The sequence below is a fragment of the Scophthalmus maximus genome, chromosome 16 (genome assembly GCF_022379125.1).
Source record: "Scophthalmus maximus strain ysfricsl-2021 chromosome 16, ASM2237912v1, whole genome shotgun sequence".
Lineage (NCBI taxonomy): Eukaryota > Metazoa > Chordata > Actinopteri > Pleuronectiformes > Scophthalmidae > Scophthalmus > Scophthalmus maximus.
Genome location: NC_061530.1, coordinates 6,230,643 through 6,257,524, shown reverse-complemented (window position 1 = coordinate 6,257,524; position 26,882 = coordinate 6,230,643). Strand labels below are relative to the sequence as shown.

Below are 26,882 nucleotides of genomic sequence, written 5' to 3'. Positions count from 1 at the left end.
ACATTCATGATACACATTATACTATGTATTTATATATTGCATTTGTTTTTTGACAATTTTATTTATGTTTATCATAATTATATAATAAACAATTGTCAATTTGTCTCCATGGTACCGTGGTAGAGAAGTGGTTACCACGGTAACTTGCTAAGAACCAGGACTCTGGCTTGATCAAAGGCATCACAGGTATGACTTCACACACTCTCATATAAGCAGGTGTGCACCTGCCAACACTTTCAGAAATCATTCTAGACTCAGTAGGTAACACACTGACTTTAGAGACAGAGAGCTTTGGACAATCGTCGACAAGAATATGCAAGAAAAGTCAAGAATCAGCAGATAGTGAAAAACAATGGACCGACAGCAGGACCACAGAGAGGAGTTGATGGCTGACCTCCAGCAGGCAGAGCAAGATCTTGCCTGTCAGACTGAGAGGTTGAGGGAGCTCACTACCAAGCTGGAGATGGAGACCACAGAGAACCAGTCTCTGTCAGACCAGGTTGAGTATCTCAAAGCTGAGCTGAAGAAGGAGCAGACCTGGAGTCTGAGGCAGAGAGACCGGCTGGAGGAACTGAAAAACGCCCATCAGCATCAACCTTTGGCAGCCAATCAGTGCAACCTTGCTACACAGGATCACGAATGGTTGGACCTGAAAAAATCCAACTTTGAGCCTCAAAGCAAGCTCAAGACTGAGAAGCGCATCGCTTGGGCCCTAAAAAGAGAAGCTGCCAAGCTCTCTGCCATGTTGGAGACCGAGAAGGAAAAGAGCAATTCTCTGTCAAAGCAGGAAGAGTATCTTCAAACTGAGCTGCAGAAAGATCGGACCTGGAAACTGGAGCTGAGAGATCAGCTTCAGAAACAAAAAGACGCTCAACAACAGGAACTGGAGACAGCCAAATTTTCCAATGCTGTGCCAGAGGCTCTCCTTCAGGAATGGGAGGGCATGAAAAAATCCAATTTACAGCTCATGAACAAGCTCAAGATTGAGAAGGACATCATCACGGCCCGCGAAAGAGAGGCTGTCATGCTCTCTATCAGGCTGGAGTCAGAGACTACACAGAACAATGCGAGCGAGAGAGAGTCTGTTTGTGATCAGCTGAGGAAGCAGCGGAACTGGAGAATGAAGCTGATCGATCAGTTTGACAAACAAAAGGTCGCCCATGAGCAGGAACTCAAGGCAGCGATACTGTCCGACATCGAGTGCGAGGCTCTGTATCAGGAATTGGAGAGCTTGAAAGCAACCAACCTCAAGCTTGTCACCAAGCTTAAGGCTGAGGAAGAGCTAAGTCGGGACCTCCAGAGAGAAACTACCTTGCTTTCTGTCAGCCTGGAGGAAGAGACTAACAAGAACAAGTCTCTGTCACAACAGGGAGAGTCTCTTATGACCGAGCTGCAGGAGGAGCAGACCTGGAGACTCGGGCTGAGTGACCTTTTGCAGAAAGAAAAAGACAGCCATCAGCAGAGATTCGAGGCTCTTCGTCAGGAACTGGAGGACCAGAAAGCCACCAACAATGAGAATCTCATCAAGCTCCATGCTGAGAAAGAGGCTGGTCAGGCCCTCCAGAGAGAAACTGGCCTGCTCAGGGAAGAGCAGGTGACTCACACAGAGTGTGTGTTTGAGTCTTTCACACTTTTGAAGGGCATAGAAAAACTAAAGCTTGAAGTTTTTGAGGAGGAACCCTAGGAAAAAAAGAGGCGTTGCTTCTGGAAATGAGTCCGTCTGTTCCTCGGTTGGTGGAAACTAAACAAGGAAAGGCAGGAGAAGGTTTCCTCAGCCAACCAAATCTCCTCAATTTCAGCGCATCAGGAACTTGCACCATCAGTCGCTGTATGTCACCGAGCGACACAGTGGATAGAAATGCAGCCTCACAGACAGACTCAGACCTATGTTCTGTGGCTTCAGTTCTTTTCACCATGTCATCATGGCATCCATCCCACCCAAAAATTTTTTTTATTAAATGAAGAAACATTTTAAAATTTCAGTTCTGCATGTGAACCTGTGTAATGTTCACTGCTTAATTAGAGCAGGGTTGTTTAAGAGAAAGCATTGAAGTTTAAGTGATGTTTAATGGGTTTGACATAAAAATTTGTCTGGACGTCGCTGTCATCTACCTGCCGCAGCGCGCCCATTCGCACCTGGACGGGGTTGGCGTCAATGTGAGAAACACATTCTTTGATTTATTCAGTGCCTTCAACACCATCCAGCCACTGCTGCTGGGTGACAAGCTGCGGGTGATGGGTGTCGACATGTCCACCGTCTCCTGGATCACTGACTTCCTTGGCAGGCAGGCCACGGTCTGACATGGTGGTGAGTGATACAGGAGTTTACATTCCTGTTCACCTTATACACCACAAACTTTTGAGTACAACTCGGGGTTGTGCCACCTGCAGAAGTTTTCTGATGACTCTGCAGTGGTAGGGTGTATAAGGGATGGACAGGAGGGGGAGTACAGAGCGCTGGCCGACAGGTTTTTGGAGTGGGCGGGAACAAATCACCTGCTGCTGAATTGTGGAGAAGACCAGCAACACAAACAGACTTGACAAACTGATTAAGAAAACCAGTTCCATAATAGGCTGCAAGCTGGAGACTTTTGAAGCTGTGGTGGAGAGGAGGACACTGAAAAAAACTGATATCTATCATGGACAACCCGGACCATTCCGACTCATTCAGCTTGGCTGTCACAAGGACCGTTGCAGGAAATCTTTCCTGCCACAAGCCATAAGAATGTACAACACTTCACCTCTGTTTCACAGAAAGACACTGGACTCTCCGTTTAACACGATTCCTGGCAAATTGCTCCTTCATGCTACAATGTTCTTCTGCACATTACAGGTTACTGATTGTACATTACATATAATTACACTTCTACTTTTGGGGATTCTTCTATTTTTACGTTTTGTTGTTGATGTGTGCTGTGTAACTGATAGAGTACCTGCTGCTCTTTACCGGAATTATCCAGTTTAGGATCAATAAAGTTCATTTTTTTCTATCTATCTATCTATCTATCTATCTATCTATCTATCTATCTATCTATCTATCTATCTATCTATCTATCTATCCATTTATCTATCCAAAAAGTGAAGTATAAAAAGTGCAAGTACATAGAAATGCAAATACATGTAAAATGGCTTTTAGTATATCATTTTAGATTATTATTATTTTTGTGACTCTACGTCATGGATTGACTGAACTCATCACATGCACTCAACATTAGTTTTTTATTATTGTGAATTCCTTCAGTGTCAACACCAACTCAAAAAAAACAACAACCCCATAATGACAGAGTTTAAATAATGTGCTTTCTTCACTTTCTGCAAAGGAAGCTTAACAGAAAGGGAAAGTGTGTGGGGAAGTAAAAAGTAAACATTACATTAAATTCGATTTTATTTAAGATTGTATTTATTTTTAAAACACTGTCTTAAGTGTGTGTCACTTCCTCACACAGGCCAACAGAATAACGTCCTTTATTGTTTGTTTGCTGGATGTTGTGTGCAGAGTGAAGTTAGCTAAATGTTCACGTTGAGCAATAGGCAAGACGAAATGTCTTAATGAAAAACGTTGATAGCGGAGACAGGGCAAAAAAGAAGAATAGACAGGAAAGTTTCCATTTGTCCTATCTGGTTTCATGAATGCAAAGCTGGTGTGTCTTATCTGCAATTAATCCAGTGTGTGTCCATGATCAACTGGATTCTGCTTTTTGTTTTTTGCACCAATTTTGTAGTCATTGTCTTCCATGAATTTAAACTGAATTTGCTTTGTCACTAGTGTATGGTACAAATAACTTTGAATGATTTGAATGATTTACTTTTACAAATTGCATGTCTTCTATTTCAGTGGTCTGTTTAACAATCTTTAGACCAAAGTCCATAATTATTCTGATGAAAAGAAATATACCTCAAATTATCGAAATGATGTGACGGGCCACATATTATTCCTGGGGTTTCTGTTTTGGAACCAGGACTCTGGACTGGTCAAATGCAAAGTTGAAAGGCATCACAGGCATGACATCACACTCTCAGAACACACTTTCAGAAATAATTCGAGACTCAGTAGGTAACTTTAGAGATAGAAAGCTTTGGACAATCATCAACAAGAATATCGCAGTGCATAGATTGGGTAATACATATACATTGACATCGGTCATTTAAATGCTCGTTATTGTCTGCCTTCTATGACTCATCTGAAGTGGTCCCATCGATTCTATATGTCGTAATTCAGTACAGAGAATATCAAATGATGTCAATGACACACGACAACTGCAATGACTGGGAAACACCTGGCTCAATAACAGGTAGATGTAGACTGAGTCAACCATATAGTATTTAAGTTAAGTAAAGATTATAGTTAAGTTATAGTAGAGTACTACGAGCACGGAACGTCAGTTACAGTACTGTGTTTCATCCTCTGGTTGTAAAATTTCATTGCCGTGTGACAGCTCTTCTGCAGCTGCTGGTCGTTTTGAAACTGTACAAATGTCCTTGAACACGTTTTTTTCCGATTGCACCTGAGTTTGAATAGCCTGAACTGTAAGGGGGAAACCTCTTGCAAGCCAATGCAAGGTATGGTGTTATAACCCCATTATTCTGTCACATTCATGCACTGCCGTAAGAGCCATCAAAGGCAATACAGTGTTAAGTGTCTTGCCCAAGGACACTTCAGCATGTCGACTGGGGGAAGTGGGGATCGCACAGCCGACCTCCTGACCCGCAGCCGCCCCATTGCATTGAAGATTTCATTCATTGCACGGCAGCTAAGCAATTCAAATCAGCGGTACCAGAGCACCCTTTTAATTGTCACTCTACCAATATGTTTGGTGGCAGTACCCATTACTAAAGGAGTGGGGGCTAACATCTGACCATGTTTACATAAGCATCCACACTTATTAAGAATTCACAGAACCTAAGTTACTTGTCAAGTCTCTTTCATTTCCTTAGGTACAGGTTTGTTTTTAGCAGCAAAGGCATAGACTGTTGCTGATATTGGGTCATGTGGTGTATTACATCACATGACCACATGCAGCTTATGTAAATGGGCTGGGACAGGGCCGGAATGTGAAACTCAAAGCTTCACCCTCAGTTTCCCTTCTGCTCCGTCACAACTGTCCCTGCCCTGACAACCCCAGCTTTGCTCACTTTCGTGACCATGTAACTTGGTAAACACTGTAATCATCATCTCTCAGTAAACACCATTTGGACATTAAAACTGACTTTTGGATTAATCAGTTATTTAATCTAGGTTTACTGCACTGTGGGGGGTTGGATGCTGCTCCTGCATCCAGGTGTTTTATGCCTTATGTCTTATCTGTGGTTGCCGCTTGCCATTGTGTTGCCTGTGTGGTGTGGCCTAACCATTTCCAGGAACATGAGAGTGTGGGTGTTAGTCATAGACTTGAATTAGCCTGCGGGTCCCTTTCAGTTTCATTTCTCTTAGTTTTCGGTGACTATGAAAAAGGAGGGGGGGGGGGTTATATACTAACTTGGAGGGTTGTTGCTGGTTCATAAAACAGTTCAAATTGTGAGGGAGGAGAACCACAGAACTTGTCATTTGGGAGAAAAAGGTAAGATCGACTAGGCTCTGCTTATTCTTCATGCAAATTAGTGCTGCAGTCTCTAGTTTATCCATGTGCATCATTATATACACATTGATAGATATATCTGTAATGTAAATTGCAGGGGTTTGAAAAAAATAAAAATGCATTAGATGTATATGGATTTTATTTTTGAGAAGATCAGGCAGTGCTCTATATATGAAATGTATTATTATTATTATTATTATTATTATTATTATTATTATTATTATCACGACACACAGGATCGTAGACTATATCAATATCTATTGTGCTGTCAGTTTTGTACTTGCAGTACTCTAGCAGTAAATAGTTTCAACGCTTATTACAGTATGTGTTTGGCAACGTTATCGCGGACTCACGGAGGGCGCGTTCACGCTCATCTCAGCGCCGTGCTCGCGAAAACAACAACAGTCGTGCACGCGCGTCAGAAAAACGCTCGCTCGCGACGCCTTTCCGCCGTCCGCGGTTGACGGTTCTGTCCACTTGCCCAGTTGGAACGCGCCCCAGAGCCGGTATTAAATGGACGCGCCCCGGTGTCGGAATCGTGTCGTGTGAAATACAGCCACACCTGTGGACCGTTCGGCTTCCGGCATTTTGTCGTTTCGGCTTCCATTTTTTGGTGTAGCTGCTAGCTAACTGTAGCTAAATGCTACGTGCTACCTGAGCCATGTAGAGATAGAGTTGCCACCAGAGTTGATGCTGCGTTCCATCCTCGCAACTCGGAGCCGGATTCCGGTACCCAACCTTATTCAGGAGCAATAGAAGGAGAATGCTTTTGTTTTGGTATGCACTGCCCCCCCAAAAATCTAACTTTTAAAAACCTATACTTTTCACTAGTGTCCCAAAACATTTACAACAATGATCAAGGCCAATATTGACAATTCATAGTGTTCCGTGTTTTTGTACTAATCTCGCTGACGCGCTGTTGGAGACCTGTGTCTGTTTTGAAGTACATTACTTGAACTAAAAAAAGATTGTAGGCAGCAGCAGTAGTAGTAGTACCAATAACTAATGGTGAAACAGATTGCAGCGTTGACCCATTAATGGTGATGTCTTGTGACAGCAATACTCAAGATGGAGAAGGTTCTGGAAAATATCGTGGCCATGGTGAAGCAGCACCAAGCCGGGATCCCCCTGAAAAAGCTGGCCGTGTTCTACGGCCAGACATACCACAGCAATCTGACGCTGTCATCTCTGGGCTTCGATTCCACCGCGAGCCTGGTTGCCTCGCTGGATAGGGACCTCGTTGTGGAAAGGGAACTGGTGTTTTACAAAACCCGCCACCATGTGAGGAGGGCTAAAGAGGAAAGTAATAGAGAGGAGGTTCTGGAAAATATCGTGGCCATGGTGAAGCAGCACCAAGCCGGGATCCCCCTGAAAAAGCTGGCCGTGTTCTACGGCCAGACATACCACAGCAATCTGACGCTGTCATCTCTGGGCTTCGACTCCACTGCGAGTCTGGTGTCCTCACTGGATGGACATCTGGTTGTGGAAAAGGAACTGGTGTTTCACAAGGACCATCATTGTGGAAGTCAGGCAGGAGCAGGAGCTGGAGCTGTGACTTCAGCCAAAGCTACAGAGGACAGTGAGATGGTCCTGAAAAATATTGTGGTTATGATGAAAGAACATCCACCTGGGATTCCTTTGAAGAGGGTTGCTATAGTCTACAACCAGAAATATTGCCACCAATTAGCCTTAGCCCCTTTGGGCTTCAAAACCATTTCCTCCCTCGTAGCATCTTTGAAAGGAGAACTGGTTTTGATCGAGGAAGTGGTGTTCCACAAGATTCACCAGCCTCAAAGTCAGCCCAGAGGTGGGACGTCAACAGAAGCTACAGAGGACAGCAGGTCTACAACTCTGCAGAGAACTGATTCACCTGTAGGAGACAGGAGCACTACCCCGACGGTTACCGTGCCAACGGTAGATGTCGGCCCTCACAATGTGCCTCTCACGCAGGCAGGAAACAGCTCTCTGGGTCCTCCTTTGCTTCCCGCTGCGTCTTTATCCGCAACCCACTGTCTTCTTGCTAACCTATCCTGTACTGCGTCCAAACCAGCCGAACCACTGACCCAACAGCAGCTATTCCAGAGGGTCTTGGAGGTCAGTTGTGTCGGCAAATATATGAACCACAGATTTTGTTTGTGTTTACTGTTAGCATTTCTTAAATGCAATGCCAAACATCAGAAAAAGGTCAAAAGATGTTTGTGGGTTGTAGCTGCAGATTGAAGACTGTCTGGGAGGTTGTCTGGATGAAATTACAAATTCAAACCGGTCAATGTCCCCATGTTCCCGAGCCTACTGCACATAAGGTGCTCAGCCACAAACTTGTCCGATCCTATTGATGGAAATGTATAAAAAGTGCTCAGTAATGTCATGAATCAGATGCTGCACTTCTTAGCAAATGTTACTCAAACAGTAGTAAATTGTTGAGGATTAAAACACATTTGGTGCTCCAATGAGTATTTAAAGGCAGCGGGATATTTTTTTAAATTAGAGCCGGGCTGATATATCGGTATCGGACGATATTTTAGGATCCCGACCGATATTTTCAGCCAGCTAATTTGACCCTTCAAATGTACATTTATGTTTACATTTTTATGCAAAATTATTGTTTGTTGTAATTTCTATGTATTTGGTTGTATTCGTATTTTCAATTTATAGTTATTTATGATAACGTTCATGGTTAAACTAAAATATCAAGCCTCAATTACATGTTTTTGTCCTAAAGGTATGATAATGACATTTTAGGAATCCTTGACTGATTAAAAAAGAAAAAAAGAAAAAATATATATCGCCCGATGTATCGGTATTGGGAATCTTGCATTCCCAAATATCGATATCAGCATCGGCCCCCAAAAATCCAAAACGGTCAGGCTCTAGTTAAAATTCAAAATAAGACCAGTCATGTCCTTCAACATTTGCTTCACCACCAAGTCTAGCACAGTTAGCTCTGTCGGATACCAGCTACACGAAGGCCACTGAGCAGTTTGAATTGCTGATAGAAATTCAAGTTTGAAGGCATTAGGTACAATAATTGACTGATTTTTTTACAAACCTTTAAGAAATAATATAAACATAGTTTGCATTTGGATATTGAATCAGGCCTTCAACCTGAACTGACGTTGGACCTTAACAGAAGTCATAAAACACTATGTAAACCCCTTTGTCAGTAAAAGTTTATCAATGTGTTCCAGGTGATGGAGAAGTACCAGTTGACTGCTCCATCAATGGAGCAGCTCCACACCTTCTATTTTCGTCAGTTCAAGGAGGAGCTTCCTCTCGAACAGTACATGTCTCTCTACGACAGCTGGGAATCCTCTGGCTCGAAGAATCTTCCCACTAAAGCGGAATCAACAGCAGGACCCAGCACTGATATTTTGCAGACAACTCCAGGTAGCCAAACTTGACATGTTTTTTTTGTGTAAAAAAAAAGAAGATTTTTATTATCATCCATACTAATGAATCAAACACGTGTCACCATGTCCTTCCACAGCAGCGACGACGAGAAGGCCTGAAAAAGAGCAGCAGCTACCAGCCGTTACACCCAGCTTCCTCTGCGACTCTGAATTTCCAGAGCTGGGTTCAGATGTGAAGAACAAAGCGCAGAAGGGCAGAGTGAAAGATGCAAACCCGAGAGCGAGCACTGTCCCTGTGTTCAAAGAAGCGTATCATGCCCAGCTCAGAGAAGTCCTTGGAGCCAATATGCGGGCTGTAGAGGCCTTGGAGGAGTATGGTGAGGATATCGCACGGAGGAGGAGGAGGAAGAGGGTCATAGATCAGGATACGGTAAACAGTCTGATGGAGGATGTCATACGAGAAATCGCTGCAGAGGGAGAACTGGTCACCAAAGAGAAGGTGAGGAGTACACTGTTTGAGCCTTAGGGGAATAGTTCAAATAGTTCATCAATGGTAAAAGCCAAGCAAAAAAGTGTATTTCTCTATTCCTGTAAAGTAAGAAATATAAAATGACAGCGTGACGGAGCAAGTCTTATTCAGCTGTTTGAAACTATGAGAAATTTACTGGTCAACTCTGGAATGCTGTTCACAGTGGTCATGATTGAATCTTCCATCTTGAATCTTGATTATAGAAGTGATATACGCAGTAAAAGCAACGCAAACACCAGCAGAAATTCCTGTGGTATGGTGTAGTGTAGACACCATGCCCCGCAGACATACAAGTATGTGCCTGCACATATTTGAGTCAGAAATGTATTCACGTAGCAGTCAAAATATTACTGCACCACAGAAACATTATTTAATTTTTTCCCCAAAAACATTTGGAATGATTGGGCACAAAGATCCATTAACTGCCTACATGGTTTCACTTGGTCTGGCTGACAGGCTCTCTGCACAGGTTAAGGGTGGGCACAGCTATCCTGGTTATTATGTGAGGTCGCCAGACTTGATACACTAGTCGAGTCTCATTGTCATGGCAGTGTTTGTGATTTGCGTTATCAGCGCTTCCAAAACCCGCCCCTCAGCACTGCACCTGAACGCCTCCCGCACAGACAAAGATGGATCACAGAGGCTGCCCGGCCAAAATTCTGCTCGCAACCCTGTGCAGACACGGTGTTGGAAGTTGCCCTGTGGTGTGTTCTTTTGACCGGCCACATTAATGTTTACATGTACTATGTAATATGTGTAGAGAGATTTCTATGAAATATTTTCAAACGTCTCGCCTTTGCTGCTCCTTTGTAACATCAGAATGTGGAATAACAGGAATCTCTCTGCAGGAATGTACATTGTGTCACCAATGTGCTGGTGCACATGCCTGTGCCTGAGAAAGAAACACTACCCGCCAGTAAAAAACGTGGCTTTCAGTCCAAGTCAACAAATAAATATGCTGTTAAATGTGATAAATTTTTACTGATGGGGAGATTGGGGGCTGTCCCCAGGATATATTGTGATCATTTTACCTAGTGAAGAGTCTTACAAGGTCATCCTATTTACATCTTTGATCCTGACATTGCTTAAAGGGGCTGTGTGCGATTTTGTAAAAATCACGGCCCGCTAGCTGTAGGTTCTGTGTGTGCGCCGGAAAAAAATTCAGGGGTCTTCGGCTCAGCCCTGGCTCCGCAAATCGAAAAACCAAAAAATGACATTCCATATGCTGTTTGTAAACATCGCTCACCTCCACGTTTAAGTAACGTGCTAACAAACGATGCTACGACTCAGGGGTTTTGGCGTGTCGGTCCCCCAAAATCATCAACAACAACAAAGAATTTTCAAAAACGCTTACTGCACCTTTAAGTGGAAAAAACAGTCCTGACAATTCACCAACAATCAACTGTCGTAAAGGCATGGTAGTCGATAGATATCGTAGATATGAATTAGGGCTGCAACCAATGATTATTTTAATTGTCGATTAATCTGTATTATTTTCTCAATTAATCCATTAGTTCTTTTGGTCCATTAAATTGTGAAAATTGTCGAATCGTGTTTCCCAAACCCCAAGATGATGATTTGTTTTGTCCACACAAAAGATATTAAGTTTAATGTCATAGAGGAGCAAAGAATTCAGAAAATATTTACATTAAGAAGCTGAAATCAGAGATTTTTGACTTTTTTTTCCAGAAAAACTACTTGAACCGATTAATCAATTATCAAAATAGTCGCCGCTTAATTTAGAGGTCGATTACTAATCGATTAACTGTTGCAGCTCTAACAAAAACCTCAATAGAGCGTGGCGCTACAGGACATGTTGAGCTTTCATCGTTGATCGAAAAGTACTACGTAGTGGCTGAAGGAGTGGTGCACAACACTTAAAAGCAAAAAGACACACACTTGACGTTCCTGTTAGCCCAGGAGCACCATGACCAATGTGCCATGTGTCATTTTCTCATTGTCCCCTCGACACTTCTATCCAGGTGATATCCAGGACCTGTGCGCTGATGCAGGTTGCCTCTTTGGAAGCGGTGCAGATCAAACCCTGGACGATTCAAGCTCTGAAGAACCTTCAGTACCTCGTGAGAGAGATCAACATGTTCATAGAGGTTCGCCAACACGTGCCTTTGCCTACGACCTGCGTTTAACTGCATGCTTGGTTGCTATTGATCTTTTTTTTGTCCTTCTGTCAGTCCACTGAAGCCGTGACATCTATTTGTACCCTGTACGAGCTGGGTCAGTCACTGGCTGGCCTGAAGGACAAGAAGCGCTTTGAAGAGCTGAACCTGGGGCCTCTCTGCAAATTCCCACTCGTCCACCGCATGTTCAAGATTGACAGTAACACAAAGGACGACGATATACACCAGATTGAGACGATAGACATCTTAAAGGTATGACTCACACTCATCACTGTCGTAGACAGTTGATTGAGTAGCATGAACGTTTTCCATCACATAATAGTGTCTAGAGAACCAGAGATGGTCGTTTTTGTTAACGCTTTTCTAATCGTCTTATGTGTCTCATGCACCACAGTAACTGAATTAGTGATCTGTTGGTTTCTGTCTGTCATGTACTGATGACATTTCCGTTACGTGTTGACAAGACCCTCACCTATTTAACAGATAATTCACGTTTTGAGTTTCCTGTCGTTTCATACATATGTATGATGTTTGTTTGACTTTCCATTGACTGTTGGGTGGCTATGGCTCAGGAGCTAGGGCGGGTTGTCGACTGACCAGAATGTTGGTGATTCGATCCCGGTGTCCTCCTGTCCACATGCTGGAGTGTCCTTGCACAAGACACTTTTCCCACTCAGTTGCCCCTGATGCTGAACCAGCTGCGTATGAGTGATAGAAAAAAGCATGGTATATACTGTAGCAGCGCTGTGCAAATATGTGTGTGAATGGGGTGAACGTAACTTGTACTGTTAAGAGTCCATTTTATTTTCTAACAGATTTTTCTCTGTTTCATTTGTTCAGCAACTTCGCATTTTTCGGAGGCAGCAGACCAAGGTAAAAGTAGACCTGGCGGAGTTCATGAAGTATTTGTCCGACCACTACAACTGCGACTCTCCCTACGAGCTGGGCATTAGGATACACAGTGTGGGGCTGCCAATATCGGTAAGAGAGATGACATTAAGCAACCTACAAGTGTGATGAGTGATCAGCGCCTACCTACGTGTAATTGCACCTGCCCCTAGGGTTCACCTGAGCTGGCGCTAACAATAAACTAAATCACTTATTCATCTCTATTTTAGACTCTCGCCTCTCTTACAGTATTTGTTTCTAGTATGCATACAGGTGAACTTTGTACCAGTGTCATGTCCATGAGTGCTGGCACATTTGACTTTGCGGTGGATGTTCTTTGGTAGTAAAATGTACCAACCACAGTCTGAATCAGAGCCGTTATTCAACATTATTTATGATAATCGGTATCGGAAAAAGCCATGTCGGTCGACCCTTACTATTACAACCCTGTGAACACAAAAGCAGATGGAAGTTGAGATGGAAATGAACTCAAATTCTCAAATTAACTCTTCAACTTAATCAACTTTTACTTTCCACTGTCTGCCCTGTGCCAAGACCTTGATGAAGGTGAGTCGCGGTGAGTTTGCCGTCATGGTGCAAGCCAGGGAGGTCATCCAGAAAGAGCTGGAGGAGGAGACCCAAGAGCGTCTGAGGAAGGTCAAGAAGAGTGTGCTGGAGCCAGTGCAAGGAGCAGGTTCCCTCTTCTCCACAGGCAACATTGAACTCAGGAAGAAGTATGCGTCGATGACAGCAGCCGAGGTAGTGCTGGCAGTATTCTCCAATGCAGAGGGGGTCTTCAGTCCCAGGATGACCAAGGTGGGTCCCGGATACTGACAAATATTTGTCTGAATTAATCTTATGGTACTTCTGCTGCATCTCAAATCTTGCTCAGTTTTGGAAAGCTCAGTAGGTGTGACACCCTGGTCTTGTGTCCCTAATCTGCTGCTTACACCTGCTGGATGTTAAGCCTCTCAACTATGAGCCATCAAGGGGATAACGAGGAGTTACAGAGCTGCTCTCCAGTTCGGAACTCATTAACTAAATGTCACTCTTCAGAATTTCCTAATCCTTACTGAAGGTGCTAGGGAAAAAAAACAACTTGAAAACTGGTAATTACTGACAAGCCATTACATTTGAGGCTAAACTCATCTTGGCGTCTACTTGTGGGATTATTTTATCTATCTTATCTGCTGTCTGTGAAATCACAGACATTTTTCACCATCATTAAAGTAAATATTACTAAACATTTAGGGTGAAGATGCATCAACAGTTGGACTTGCACTACTGTCTGAACTGCTGTGTCATTCTATTTAGATTTCCCATAATTGTAACTAAAGAGCCTTGTACCAAAGTCATCAAAAGTATGTTACATGTTCGTAAAAGTTCACATTTTTATAGTAAGGAAATGAAGAGTATACTAGACCATCTTGCTATGGGATCACACCATCCACTACGACCTTCAACTCAGTAATTATTACTATATTATTACAAGTATGCATTTCGTAAAGTTTGGTTTCAAAGGAATATCTGTGCTAATAAGCACGTAAACAAAAAACAGGCATAATAAGACTGTAGATTGTTTGTTTCCACGCCTTAAATGGCAATGATCTCTGAGTCAGCGAGCAATTTTTATTAGTACAGTTAAACTATTAAAATTTAATAATTGTAAGAGTTAGGGGTGCAACGGATCACAAAACTTGTTTTGCGGATTCTGAGTCATGGATCCAGAACACATAAAGCAGAAACCTTTTGCCCATGGTCTTAAATGAAAAAAACCATCAAGTCCGGTGTTTAAATAAAATGTTAAAATAAAAAATTAAATTAAAGTGCAATATGGTCAACTGTGATCCGTAACACCAATAGCAAAGTGTTTAAACCTGAAAGTCTACACTTCGATCACATCTTTGCCGCTTCATTTCAAATCCATTGTGGTTATGTACAAAGAATTGTACAAAAATCTTATCACTGTCCAAATACTTATGAACCTAACCTTACGTCAATGGCATTTACTAACATTGTGTGTGAATCTATGTAGGTGATGTATCGGAGATAAAAATTTGAAGCTAATCGATACCCAAGTCAGCTCTCTTCACTCTGGTCATTTGTGATGTTGTGTGTGTCTCTGATGCACAGTTTAGTTTAATTTCCAATCCAGGCCGTCCAGAGCTTCCTGCTGCAGGTGTCAGGTGACCGGCTGGCGACGGCCCTGTTTCAGCTGGCCATCTGCGGTGGCTCCCTGGCAGTCCCACAGGACCTGGTGCCCAAAGACAAGTCACCCAAAAGCACCGAGCAAACTAAAAGAGAGGACAGACCCCCCACCTCCCTCCCCAGCGAAGGTATCGGTGCAGGATGCACAGTGTTCTTGCCCTTGTAGCCCGACGATGTCTTGCTTACGCATTTTGGTTTATAGTTGATGAACAATTTCTGTCCTGTGTCTCTCAGCCAAAGTGAAGCAGTTTCTCAAGGACAGCCTCGCCTCTCAGAACTCGGCTATCACCCTGGCCCACATCGCCTCTCTGGAGAGGAAGTTGACCAAACACTTCCAAGTCAAAGATTTCCTTTCTTTGGAGCAAGGCAACTTCTTGGAGTTTCTGGCTAAACACATTCAGGTACATGTTTATTTAACTGTCTGTACTGCTGCACATGCCTTGATAAGATTTCCCAATCGTCCCGCAGTGACACAATATAAAATGACAATTTTTCATCCTGTGTGACTCTGGTGGTCTGCAGCTGCTGCAGGACACACTGGGCTCCACTTTGATCCTGGGAACTGGCAGCGTGGCACATGTGGGCAGTGGTTTCCGGCCCACCAAACAAGACGTGTTTGAGTTCATCAAACAGTGTGGCGACATTCCCTCTACTGACCCAGATGAAGTTAGTCGTTTTACAGGCACAAGCTATTTTTTTATGTATACAGATTACTTTTATGGATAGTAAAATAAGTGTTTGAGGAGTTGACTGGAGCAATTTCAACAGCAATCCTACTTTTTCCAGCTTGCCCACATCGAGTCAGCACTGAGGTCCCACTACAGTGTCCGGGACAGTCGCGACCTCGGCTATGGCACGCTGCAAACGCTGGCCGGCCTGGTCCAGCGCCTGAGAGGGCTGACTGGAGGAGGACCGAGCCAGGTCTACTACGAGTCCTCCCTCTTTGCCAAACATGGCAAATCAAGGTTAGCACCGCTTCACCAGACAGGGCCGATGAGTCGGGAGCCAGAGGACTCGTATGTAGATTCTTGAAGACGTTTCACCTCTCATCCAAGAGGATATATCCAGGTCATGGATAACTATGAGCTGGATGAATGAGAATCTCCACAGATACTAGACTGACAGCACTCAAGCTTTTTAGTAACCCACCTCCATAAAATTGTATACTTAACAATGGCAGACTAAAAAAAAGAATACCTTCAGTGTGTAACACTTCATAATTCAGACACAAATGTAAACATTCTAATCCCAAACCAAGATCAGGGATGCCGAATTTCAGCAAAAAGGGGCCAGAGGCCTTTATTTACCTTTACTGCCGAAGGTAACACGCCTTTATTTCAGGCAGATCTATATTTCGCATTTCATCTGTTTGATAAGTATAATTGGCCATATTGTAGTTGGACTGTTTTGTTTTTTTTTGAGCGACCAATATTTGCCCTGTTAATGTTTGCAGCAACTTCAACTGGTTCAAGCCATGTTTTCCATGTTAAAGATCCTGCATTAAACTCGACTCTTCCTGTTATCGTTTTGAATGAAATGGCAAACCATATGCAAAATATGGAATTAAAGGAAGACAAAGAAAATTGGATGCACACATACAGTGACTGAAATCGGACAATAATAATTAATAGATAGAGTAACTTATTGAATTTATTCAATGTAGGAGCCAGAAATTTATATTATGCTTGACTGACATTAAATTATAGGCATTATGAGTTTGATTTTCGTCACTGTCCTGTATTTGGCTGCACCTTTATTTATTATTATTTAGTCAACCCCCACCCCCACCCATTACTCGAAACCCTGCTCTTTGAATTGACTCCTACTTTTTATTTTAGGAAATACAGCACTTACCAGCACAAAACGTAAGAATTTTCCCACCATAGCTGTCGTACAGTTCATGATCAAAATCAGTGGAAATGCTCTATTAATGGAGCCGACTACTGAATCAGATGTGCCTGACCCATAACCAGAAATGTGATTTTGGGATTTACCCATCATGTGTTTTGAAAAGAGGTGAACTATTTCTGGCATGTATCTGTATATGAAAAGCTGTGCTTCATATTGGAAAATGAGAAAGCGATTAAACACATTTTCACTTGCTGTTTCGACCTTGTCTTTATCTATACTCATCCGTCTCCCTCCTCCTTCTCATGAATAGCGCTGAAGGTGGATGTGAGGCGGTCGGGCGCCTTGGCGAAATGTCCAAGGCCCAGGCCGTGGCCTGCTTGCTCTCCTGCCCTCTGCTGGAGGACTTGAACGAGTGGAGCCAGTGGGAGCTGATCTTCAAACCCCTTCATGGCTCCCTCAAAGATTTCCTGGAAAGAAATGCAGGTAGAAGTCAGCCGCGATTCAATTTGCACATAGCTGAATGATAAGGAGTTAATTAAAGTGTTTTATTGTCTTTGTGCGGAATTGTTTCAGCAACGAATGATAGGGTAGAGCTGTGGGATAATATGCACTTGATATTGCCAATCAATAATTTGTACATGTCAATAACTAACTCTTTTTCATGTACCTGCACACAGCTAATACAGGCCTGGCAGCGTTGGAGGTTTCACCAGGTTCGCTGCTCAGGATCACCACACACACAGGAGACAAGCATTTCTCCAGTGCCGCCATGGCATTGGACCCCGTGGGCACAGCCGGCCACCTGGTGTCCATGGTGGTAGCCGATGGGATCATCAACGCTCCCACCGCCCTCCTGGCCAACCACATGCAGAGCTCCCTTGCGGCGGCTGTGGCTAAAGAAGGTAGTGATGCGAAGCAGGCGGGGGGAGATTTTAACGGCTTTTTATTCCTTTCTATTTTTCTAATTCATTGCAAGGAACGATGCACTGCGTACTCAAGTGCCTCCCAAATGTTTCATCGTCACTTAAACACAGTTTGTTTGTTTTCTTGTTAGATTTGTCCCAGGCTGAAGAGGACATGTCATGCTACGGCAGAGTGGCTCAGTTCCTCTTGTCATGTCTGACGCGTATTCCCACCAGAACCTGCCAGGCTCTTCTGCAGCAGGTCAGCTGCACTGCATTGCCCATGTAGATTACAGGATCAAATATAAGTCTCGCTGCTTCTGTCCTCTCATCTGTTCTCGTTGTATGATTAATCAATTACTGGTTTGGTCTAAAAAAAAAGACAGATAATAGAGATTTCTTAGTTTTTTTCTAAAGGCACCATGTCTTCAAATCTGTACAGGAAGCATTTATCTCCAGCAAACAGTTGAAACATGGCTTGTTGGTAGACTCACAACAGTTTGTGTTAAAACGCTCCTCTTCTTACATAAGTCACAGGACTGAATCAAACCTTGTTTGCCATGTTCACTCGTTTAATTTTTTTTGCAACAATTATAACATCATATGTTGCACGACAATGATTAGGCAAAGCATTTCTATCGCAACTCTTGGTTAAGACCTGATGTGTGTGTTCTTGCATAAACGTGAATTCCAGGTTTTTTTGGAGCCCTTCTCCCGTGTCTTGGGCCAGGCCAAGTCTAAACAGGTTCTCACCGCCGTGGCCCAGTCCGACCCGAAGCGCATGAACTGTCTGCATCGTCTGGGCGTCCTCTTGGGAATCACAGACTGGGTCAAGGACTACCAGAAGAAACTGAACCCACCGCAGAGCCACAGCTTCAACATGTACACGGCAGCTGTGGAACAGGCCAAGGTCAGAGTACGAGTCAGAAAAAACATTTCTCAGAGTGAACTGTATGATCATGTTTCGAACTGACATATATCAACACCAGTGCACTCTCACTGCTGAAGAGTATGAACCTTATACAGCGTATGCCATTCAACACAGTGTTGAATATAGCTTTAAATGAATGAAAATCTGATATGCAGGAAGACCTCTCTTTTACATTTTTGAGCAGCAGCATCAGTGGAATGAACTGAGAAAACTCACATTGTGACCAAACAAAGAGCAATGGCACCGCCTGAAATATGTACTTTACAGGATGACACCTCAGCTGCCAGAATCATCACGTTTGTTTAGCTCTGATATTACATACATTGATAGCCATGTACAATAGTGGCTGTAAATTCAGCGTCATGTTCCTCTGGCATGTCTATGTTCTTCGCTTGTGATGTTCTTTTTCTTTTTGTTTAACTTCTCTTTCCTCATCTTTTTTTGACTTCAGTCCAATTTGATAGATTCTAAGAGCAGCAGTCTGTCGGCCCTGAATACGAGCGAAGATGAGTTTTCTGAGGACAACATCATGGACAACAGCTTTGCCTCATCCCAGCTCAAGCAAAGCCTACAGCAAGGTAGATGGTACTCCAGCACAGAAATGGTGAATAAAACACTGTACCGCTTTCCCTTTTTTAATTCTTTATTGCAAACTGTTTTTACAGTTAATGACGAGCAGGACGTAGAGGTTGAGGAGGAGGAGGAAGAAGATGGAGATGAGCTGTTTGAGTTGGCCTCACTCCTTAATGGGGAGACATCAGATGTCAGCTTTGATGTAGAAGGAGGTCAGGATGAGGAGCAGTCCGAAATGTCTGATTCTAATGAAAACGATGCTACTGGCAGCCAGTCAGAGAGCACATTAACTCCCCAAAGAGCCATCGTTGAAGACATCAGGTTTGGTCTCAGCTATCAGCTTTATAATCACAATAAGCATCATGGTTGGTTTGACCAAATGTTTCCCGTTTCCTCCTCATTTTTCTGACAGGAAAAGTGAGTTTGGTATTGGTGTCGAATTGACCGCTGAAGGCCAGAAGCTGATGCAGATACAACAGGACAGGCTGGGCCGCAGCCTAGAACGCCTGTCCACTGAACTCTACAGCAAAGACACACACTTTGTGCTGGAACTCATTCAGGTGACTTCTAACACATTTACACCCTCGCAAACACTCTGTGATTATGAACCGTAGTAAAAAAATCGTGAATGTATGAAAAGGGTTCGGCTGAAAGCTTGTGGCATCATGACCTTGGACATCTACCGCACTGCTATTGTTTTTGTTCTTGTGTCATAAGTCAAAGAGTACAACAGAGTTTTAGGGCCACATTGAGGGAAAAAAAATAAAAGTGAGACTTAATAATAAAGTCGTAATATTATGAGAATAACGTCGTGGAGCTTCACAAAGTGCTCCACACGTTCCAAATTTCAACACACGGGACTGCTCTTCTGAAAATAACACAGCGACCAAATTTGACTTTACTCTCGTAAATTTACAACTTTACTATCAAAATCTTTTGTGTTATTATCATTACTTTTTTACTTGAAATATTATGACTTTTTTGTAATAGTATGACTTTATTCTGGTAATATAATTCTCTCTCAATGTGGCCCTAAAACTCTGTCGTAAAAGTGTGTAACTGTTGCACCACTCCAAGAAAAAAAATTGTCTACCGAACAGGTTTTTGAGTTTAAAAAAACAAAACACTTGAGATTTTTGTATGTACTTACAGATTAAAAACTAAAGTTATTTGAATGTTTTGATCTTTTTTATGAAAGCGAAAGAATGTGAGATTTTGATTCACTGTGATGAGGACTCTAAGCGTTTCATGTCTTTAATTGTGTTACCCCTTTTTCAGAATGCTGATGACAACAGTTACCCCTCAGAAGCTGCCGTCGTCCCGTCGCTGGCCTTTGTGGTGGAGAGAGACTGCATCACTATCCTCAACAATGAGATAGGCTTCCAGGAGAGGAACGTCCGAGCCATCTGCGACGTGGGCCGCAGCACCAAGGGCAAACACAAATATGGATACATTGGTAAGTATGGACACGGTGTCTTTAACAGTGCTTGAATTTGTGTCACTGTTACTTTGGGAACAAAAGAATTTAAAAAAAATTGCTGTTGATCTCACTACTGTTGTCAGCTGTAGCAATTTCAGTGATCGTGACCATGTTACTCTTTACAGGACAAAAGGGCATTGGCTTCAAATCAGTGTTTAAAGTCACTGACTGTCCTGAGATCCACTCAAATGGCTTCCACTTGCGCTTCGACAAAACTTGCGGCATATCGATGGGATACATCCTCCCCCACTGGAACGAGGAGGAGAGGCCTCTGGATGTAGGGCTAAACCAGATCAGGTTGGATGAAAGACAAAATAAAATATATATATTTTTTTTTTTCTCTTAATGATGGCATTTTGACTTGTCATTGGAAAAGCATGCACACACTAGGATTCTTTAATTCTATTATTTACTCTGAAACTGATTTTCCTACTATGTCATCTCAAAATGTCTGTAGTCAAAAAAAATGCCAATAAGGTGAATTCTACGTTGGCCCTGAGAGCTCACAGTACTGCAACTTAAGAAAACACATGCAAATAGACAAAACATAAGAAAATTAAGAAAACATCTTTTAGAAAATGCCCTGCAAAGACCGCAACACAACACATTAGGAAACGCGCTGTAAACAGACCGCAGCAAAACGGAAGTTTTTCCTCAACGGATGTGTTGTCAAATTGAAGAAGTTTTCTTAATTTGCTTCTGTTTTGTCCTTTTGCATGTGTTACCTTAAGTTGCAGTGCTGTGAGCTTTCAGGGCCACTGTAGAATTAATATGGTCAATGATGGTAATCCATAATCCAACTCTATATATAAAAACTTCAACAAATCTTTTCCATCTATGTTTTGCAAACAAATTTTTTTTTGGCCACATGAAGGCAGCACGACATATTACCACCTTTTATTTTTTGATTCACTGTTAATATATGAATATGAAAATATGAAATGATCTAGAAAGAAGCATATTTGTTTTCTCATCAGCTGGACCACTAAGATCCGCCTCCCGCTGCGATCCGAGAGCCATCAGACCAGGAACTTGTTCCATGATGTGCACCCCTCCCTGCTGCTCTTCCTACACCGCCTGCGCTCCATCACGATCTACAATCAGGTAGCTCATGCACTCACATTCAAGCATTCGCGTACACACACACACACACACACACACACACACACACACACACACACACACACAGACTGCTGAAATCCTTCTCCTGCTGCTTCTGTCCTCCTGCAGAGTGAGAACCGTCTAGTGACCATGACTCGAAAAGACCTGAGTCACGATGTAGTGGAGGTGGAGCACACAGACGGCTTAGAGCGGTGGCTCGTGGTCAAAACGACACTGCAGCCAAAGGTAATAACCACACAAGTCTCCACACCTTGTTCCGTCGCTTGATTTTCATCCACATATACAATATCGATTTCAGTAGGTGTCGAAATCAGTTTCTAAATTCCACATCCCTCCTGGGCAATGAACAAAATTCACTGTAGCTTTGCATGTTGCTAGCATTCTCATGGGTTTGTATCTTCTTTGATCTGATCCATTAAAGTCTTTTGCGCTCTGTTTCTTGCCAGACTTTGTGAAAGCTCACTTGTTAGGCAGAGTGTTGGTTCCAACACCAAGTGTAAGAGAATTTCTCTCCTCTCAGAGAGACTGCAAATACGAGTGTTTGGTTCACCTATGCAAGGTTATCTTATCTCTGCCATGCCAGGACGGCCAATATTTAGCCGAGGCGTCATAGTCGCAGAATTAAGGTTCCACCTTGCAAGATGCACTGCGGTAAATATAGAACATACTCAGACAGAGTGTTACCATGGAGATAGCCATTCTCTTTGTGAGATGGCAACGTTATTCTGGGAGAGCTAAGTACACCCACCGCGGTTTAGGGAGTTTTTGGGACTCCTTGCACAGACCACTTGTTGTAAGGAACCAGAAATCTCCTCAACGTTGAGCTCCTTGTAATAACTACTTCTGCTGAAGAAATCCAAGCTCTCCGTCTTCTTCCTGATTCAAATGCAATCAATTTTTCCATTACACCAACAGGAATAATGACAATAAAGATCCAAGCACATTAACACCACCAAGCAGATTTTAAGGATGTGAAACCACACTGTAATTCTTTCGTCAGTTATTCCTCTTCCACACTCTCCCAGGGGCAGTTACCCGTTACCCTCAGTCAGGTTATGTAACAGAAGACGTTGTTTTCCCCCAGCCACGCTGCTCATTTAACAGGCATATAGATCCATTTCTGTGAGGAGTAGGCCTGTTTGTGAGCTGTTGCATCTACACTAAGTTGACCCTGATCTGTTTCACCTTCAGATCAAAGAGGACGTTGAGTCGACCGAGCTCGCCCTGGCTTTCCAGCTCGACAGCGACAATGCAGGAAGTGACGTCGCATGCCAGCCTCAGAAACAGCCCGTGTTCGCCTACCTGCCCCTTCGCAGTTTTGGCTTCCGTTTCATTGTCCAAGGTTGGAAGGAACTTCTAGAAATTTTTTTAGAGCGATCCAGTCATGGAAGAAGTGATTTGACATCTCACATGACGTTGTTCTCCAGGTGACTTCGACATCCCTTCCTCTCGAGAAGATGTGGACAGAGACAGCTCCTGGAACCAGTGGCTACGATCTGAGATACCTCAGCTTTTCCTTCAGGCCATGAATGTCTTCACCGTAAGACAATGTTGAACAGAGAAGAGAAAATGTTACTCTGATGAAAATGCAAATAGATTATGGCAAATGTATAGAGAATAAAACAGTAGTAAACAACACAACTGACAGAGCTTGTCCAGAACGGACAAGCTGAAAGAACATTGGAATAGAGCATATTAATCAAGGTTAGACTTTGGAGATTAAAAAAATATTTAGATATTGTTCATCAAGAGTTCTTCAGTGAACTGCTTCATTGGACAGTGCGGGTATCCAACTTGTCATCAGATTTTGATTCAATTATTGCTTAATCCTGGAGCTCAGATGAAACAAACCAAATAAAAGTACAGGAATCTAACCTGTTTAATAATCAAACCAGTTTTTTCCAAGTTCATGTAGGAGCCCATTGTTCACAGTGATTAGCTGATTAAGACATGATGTTTTCATCATTTGAACAGGAAGGGTTGGGTTTCATTGTGACCACTATTGCTCAATTACAGGATGCCCCAAAAATATGGTGCAATGATTTCACCCATTATGAACTAATTTTTCATTAAACCATGCGTATTGTTTTGTCTTTTAACTATTCTCCTGCTTGCTCCTCTGTGCAGGACCACCCAGAGTTCAGGGGGCTGAGGGGCCTCTGCCAATTCCTGCAGTTTGTCCCCCTGCCTGACGAAGTGTTGGACTTCTTCAAGCCTGTTGCTGGGCAGATTATTCAACTTCTCAAGGGCAAGGCCTTCCTGCCGACACTCGGCTCAGGTGTTACTTTTAATTTTGATATTTTAAAAACCTGAAAAATGAAACACACACAACAAACAGCATCAGCAAAAGTAATGAATATATTTTTTTAAAAGGCCAGTACTCGCCGTAGAGAAAACCCTGTGTCTGAACCCTGTGAATGTTCCTCTCGGTCCTAGATGGTAAGGTCGTGTACAAGCTGCCGTCCCAAATGGCCGTGTGTCAGGACGCGGTAATCCGCGACGTTATCGGCGGGGATGAGCTCGAGAGACATCTCTCTCTGTCCTACCTCCATCCGGGTTTGAGCCCTGCTCCACCCACCTCCCTGCTCAGTCACCTGGGAGTGCGGTTCCTTCGGGGGTCTGACGTTACCACAGTAACCACGGCCATGGCCAAGGAGCTGACGAGAGTGGAAGGCATCCATTCAGGTGTGTACACTTGAAGAGACACTTTGATGGACATGTCAAACTAAGACCAATCACAAATGATTATAACTGTGGACAGAACGCAACATGTGCACCATGTAATGTACCATCAAGGCCTGTAATGTTGCTTCTGATACATGTACACTGCCACTCGTGGTTATTATCGATCTCAAAAACATGACTAATTTAGAATGTCAGAATGTGACAATGTATTTTCCAAGTTTTTGGTCAAGTTCTGTCCCTGTGTCTTTTGTCTAGACGACGGTCTGCGCCAGCTCGCCAGGCTGCTTGTTTGTAACTTCCGAGCTCTGGAGTACGGCTACGGAGAGGCGGACTCCATCTTGCACAGCCTCAAGGATCTACCCATAATCCCCCTGGCCGATGGACGTGTGGTGGCAGTAAGTGGGGAGGGAGTATTCTTTCCAATGGAAGAAAACAAGACCAAGAAAAAGAAATCTCAAGCTCAGACAGGTAATTTCATCACATCCATGTCATGCAGGTACAATTATTCATTCAACTGGATCAATTCCAGAATGTATTATTTGGTAAAGTGGAAGTTTGGCTCTATGACATTTGCTTGGGGGTTTGATTGCAAGTTACAATATGATTTGAAATTTAAATACTACTAAATCGAATGGAGAAAAAAAACAACACATGCTGCTTATTCACAGGTCTCTCATTCCACATGACAACGTTTCAGTTTCTCAACATCAAACTTCTGAGATGTCAGAACTCCGTCACACAATTTTTCCTGCCTTTCAGTGGAGATACATTTTTTTTCGAAATTTAGAATTTAGCAATGAGTATGTGTCCCTGGATTGAACAGAGATAAATCACCAGCAACAACAAAAATAGACCCGCAAGGCAGAGAGAGAAGAAGTAAAGGAGTCGGAGAATCTGTGAGGATAAAGCTTGACAGTTCTCCAGTTATTAGAATTGTGATAAACTGATAAAAACAATAAATATGTCACCTTGGTGATGGTGAGAGGTGCACATGTTACAATCTGTGCTCAGGAAACTCAGTGGTGAAATGCTTGCAGAAAATGAAAATGTTTGTGGAGCTTGATGTGCTAAATAAAAACATCACTTTGAATTATGATATATTTGGAGCAAGACCAACTTGAGGAGGAGGAACGTCAACCCGTGTTGTGCGTCATCACATTCAAAGACGGTACGCGGAGCGGAGGTTTAGTATGGCAGGCATGAATAATGGATTTTCACTCTCTGATGTAAAGTGTCTCACCTCTGCACTTAGCTGGCTTTAATAATCCTGGAGTCTTAAGTCCATGTCCTTTACCATCGACTCGGGACTCTTACATATACCTATTGTGGTTCTGTTTTCCCTTAGTGCCTTATGTTGGATGTTCAATACCGAATCACTGGTGTGCTCCTTAGAATAAGTATCTTTCAGCAGTTTCATGTGAAAAAAACCCTGTTTAGGCAGCATGTAAACAAAGAACAAAGCATGATTTGAAGACTTGACTCAGGCTGGTTTTCAGGTCATTGATTGTAGTTCAGCTTGAGCAAGGGAAACAAATACCTCAAGATGCGCTTTAACTTCAGAGAGACAACTTAAACGCAGTGTCCTCCTGAAAAATTGAGCAGCACAGAGATGAGTGGGGCAAATTCTCTTTCAGAGGCCAGTGTCAGAAAGTAGGTCGTGGAAGTTTTCACCTACACATATTTAGGTGTGTTCAAAACACATTTCACTGCCTGTGAAAAGCAACAGCCAAGAGGAAAATTGGTAAATGCAAGAAATTGGTTTGTCATTAATAAATGATCTAAATCAGCTTTCTTCTAATTCACTTCACGTCTTTTTTCACAGGACCACTGTCTGCACTATACGAGGATGTAAACGTGGTTCACCCCTCTCTGCTGAGCTGTGTGGAGCCCCTGGAAAGTCAGCAGGTCAGAGAGCTACTCAGACGACTCGGAGTTCATGAGCTAGAGCCACAAGAGCTGCTGGAGCAGCACATCTACCCCTCAATACGGAACAACAAATGGAAGGTAGTGTGCCGAATATGCTGGATTAATTGAGTTTCCATCTGTGTAAACATGTAAAGGGTCACAAAAAGGATTTTATGCTAATTTTACATTGCAAGATTTATGCTTAAAAAAGTACTGGTATTTTGCTTCACATTTTTTTTTTCTTTGTGTGACCTCTTCGCCCCCCATCGTTTCATCATTATCATCATCAGTCGAAGCCCGATGCAGTGGTGGTGAGCTACTTGGTTTTCATCAAGCTGCACTCCTCCAGGCAGGAGTACTCAGACCTTGCAGTTCCTGTCCTCACCAGCAGGGGTCTGCTGTGCCCAGGACTGGACAGGGTGCACTTCTCTGAGGAATACGGCAACATCAACCTGCCAGAGAAACTGCCAGGTACGGGAAAAAAAGCCCAGAGATCGTGACACACGCACACAAACACGTGCATGTGTCTATATTGAAAAAAGAAAAAAAGATGCAAATGAACATGCAGCCTTGTGCTTCTCCAGCTATTTTCATTGTCGATGTTGGCCCCAGAACACCAGCTAAAATACCCAAAACAACCACTGAGGCTTGTTTCCCGTTGTTCCCCACTGCTACTGTGTTTTCCCTTAATATGAATATTTTGACCATCAGCTGTGTGTGTGTGTGTGTACTTTTTTTGTGGGG

At 43.1% G+C, this 26,882-nt stretch overlaps 1 protein-coding gene across 8 annotated transcripts in view; it reads left to right on the top strand.

The window, feature by feature from the left end:
• Nucleotides 1–5,414: 5,414 nt before the first annotated feature.
• The window catches only part of wu:fj29h11 (protein NO VEIN), a 36,792-nt gene continuing 15,324 nt past the window's right edge, over nt 5,415–26,882 (top strand). Inside the window, exons 1-30 of one of the 8 annotated variants that reach the window (XM_035611822.2) lie at nt 5,415–5,558; nt 6,634–7,670; nt 8,765–8,963; nt 9,067–9,425; nt 11,438–11,563; nt 11,648–11,845; nt 12,434–12,574; nt 13,037–13,297; nt 14,637–14,817; nt 14,924–15,090; nt 15,212–15,355; nt 15,476–15,654; nt 16,851–17,023; nt 17,218–17,442; nt 17,595–17,704; nt 18,137–18,352; nt 18,825–18,951; nt 19,039–19,267; nt 19,359–19,506; nt 20,225–20,402; nt 20,552–20,723; nt 21,404–21,530; nt 21,657–21,773; nt 22,740–22,890; nt 22,976–23,088; nt 23,676–23,826; nt 23,985–24,233; nt 24,489–24,701; nt 26,056–26,237; nt 26,429–26,609. In XM_035611822.2, the coding sequence (XP_035467715.2) occupies nt 6,645–7,670; nt 8,765–8,963; nt 9,067–9,425; nt 11,438–11,563; nt 11,648–11,845; nt 12,434–12,574; nt 13,037–13,297; nt 14,637–14,817; nt 14,924–15,090; nt 15,212–15,355; nt 15,476–15,654; nt 16,851–17,023; nt 17,218–17,442; nt 17,595–17,704; nt 18,137–18,352; nt 18,825–18,951; nt 19,039–19,267; nt 19,359–19,506; nt 20,225–20,402; nt 20,552–20,723; nt 21,404–21,530; nt 21,657–21,773; nt 22,740–22,890; nt 22,976–23,088; nt 23,676–23,826; nt 23,985–24,233; nt 24,489–24,701; nt 26,056–26,237; nt 26,429–26,609 (6,043 nt within the window). In that variant the 5' untranslated portion in view covers nt 5,415–5,558; nt 6,634–6,644. Of the gene's footprint in view, nt 5,559–6,003; nt 7,671–8,764; nt 8,964–9,063; nt 9,426–11,437; nt 11,564–11,647; nt 11,846–12,433; nt 12,575–12,615; nt 12,872–13,034; nt 13,298–14,636; nt 14,818–14,923; nt 15,091–15,211; nt 15,356–15,475; nt 15,655–16,850; nt 17,024–17,217; nt 17,443–17,594; nt 17,705–18,136; nt 18,353–18,824; nt 18,952–19,038; nt 19,268–19,358; nt 19,507–20,224; nt 20,403–20,551; nt 20,724–21,403; nt 21,531–21,656; nt 21,774–22,739; nt 22,891–22,975; nt 23,089–23,675; nt 23,827–23,984; nt 24,234–24,488; nt 24,702–26,055; nt 26,238–26,428; nt 26,610–26,882 lie in introns of those variants that run through there. The other 7 variants (XM_035611820.2, XM_047327469.1, XM_035611821.2 and 4 more) reach the window with 7 other exon arrangements.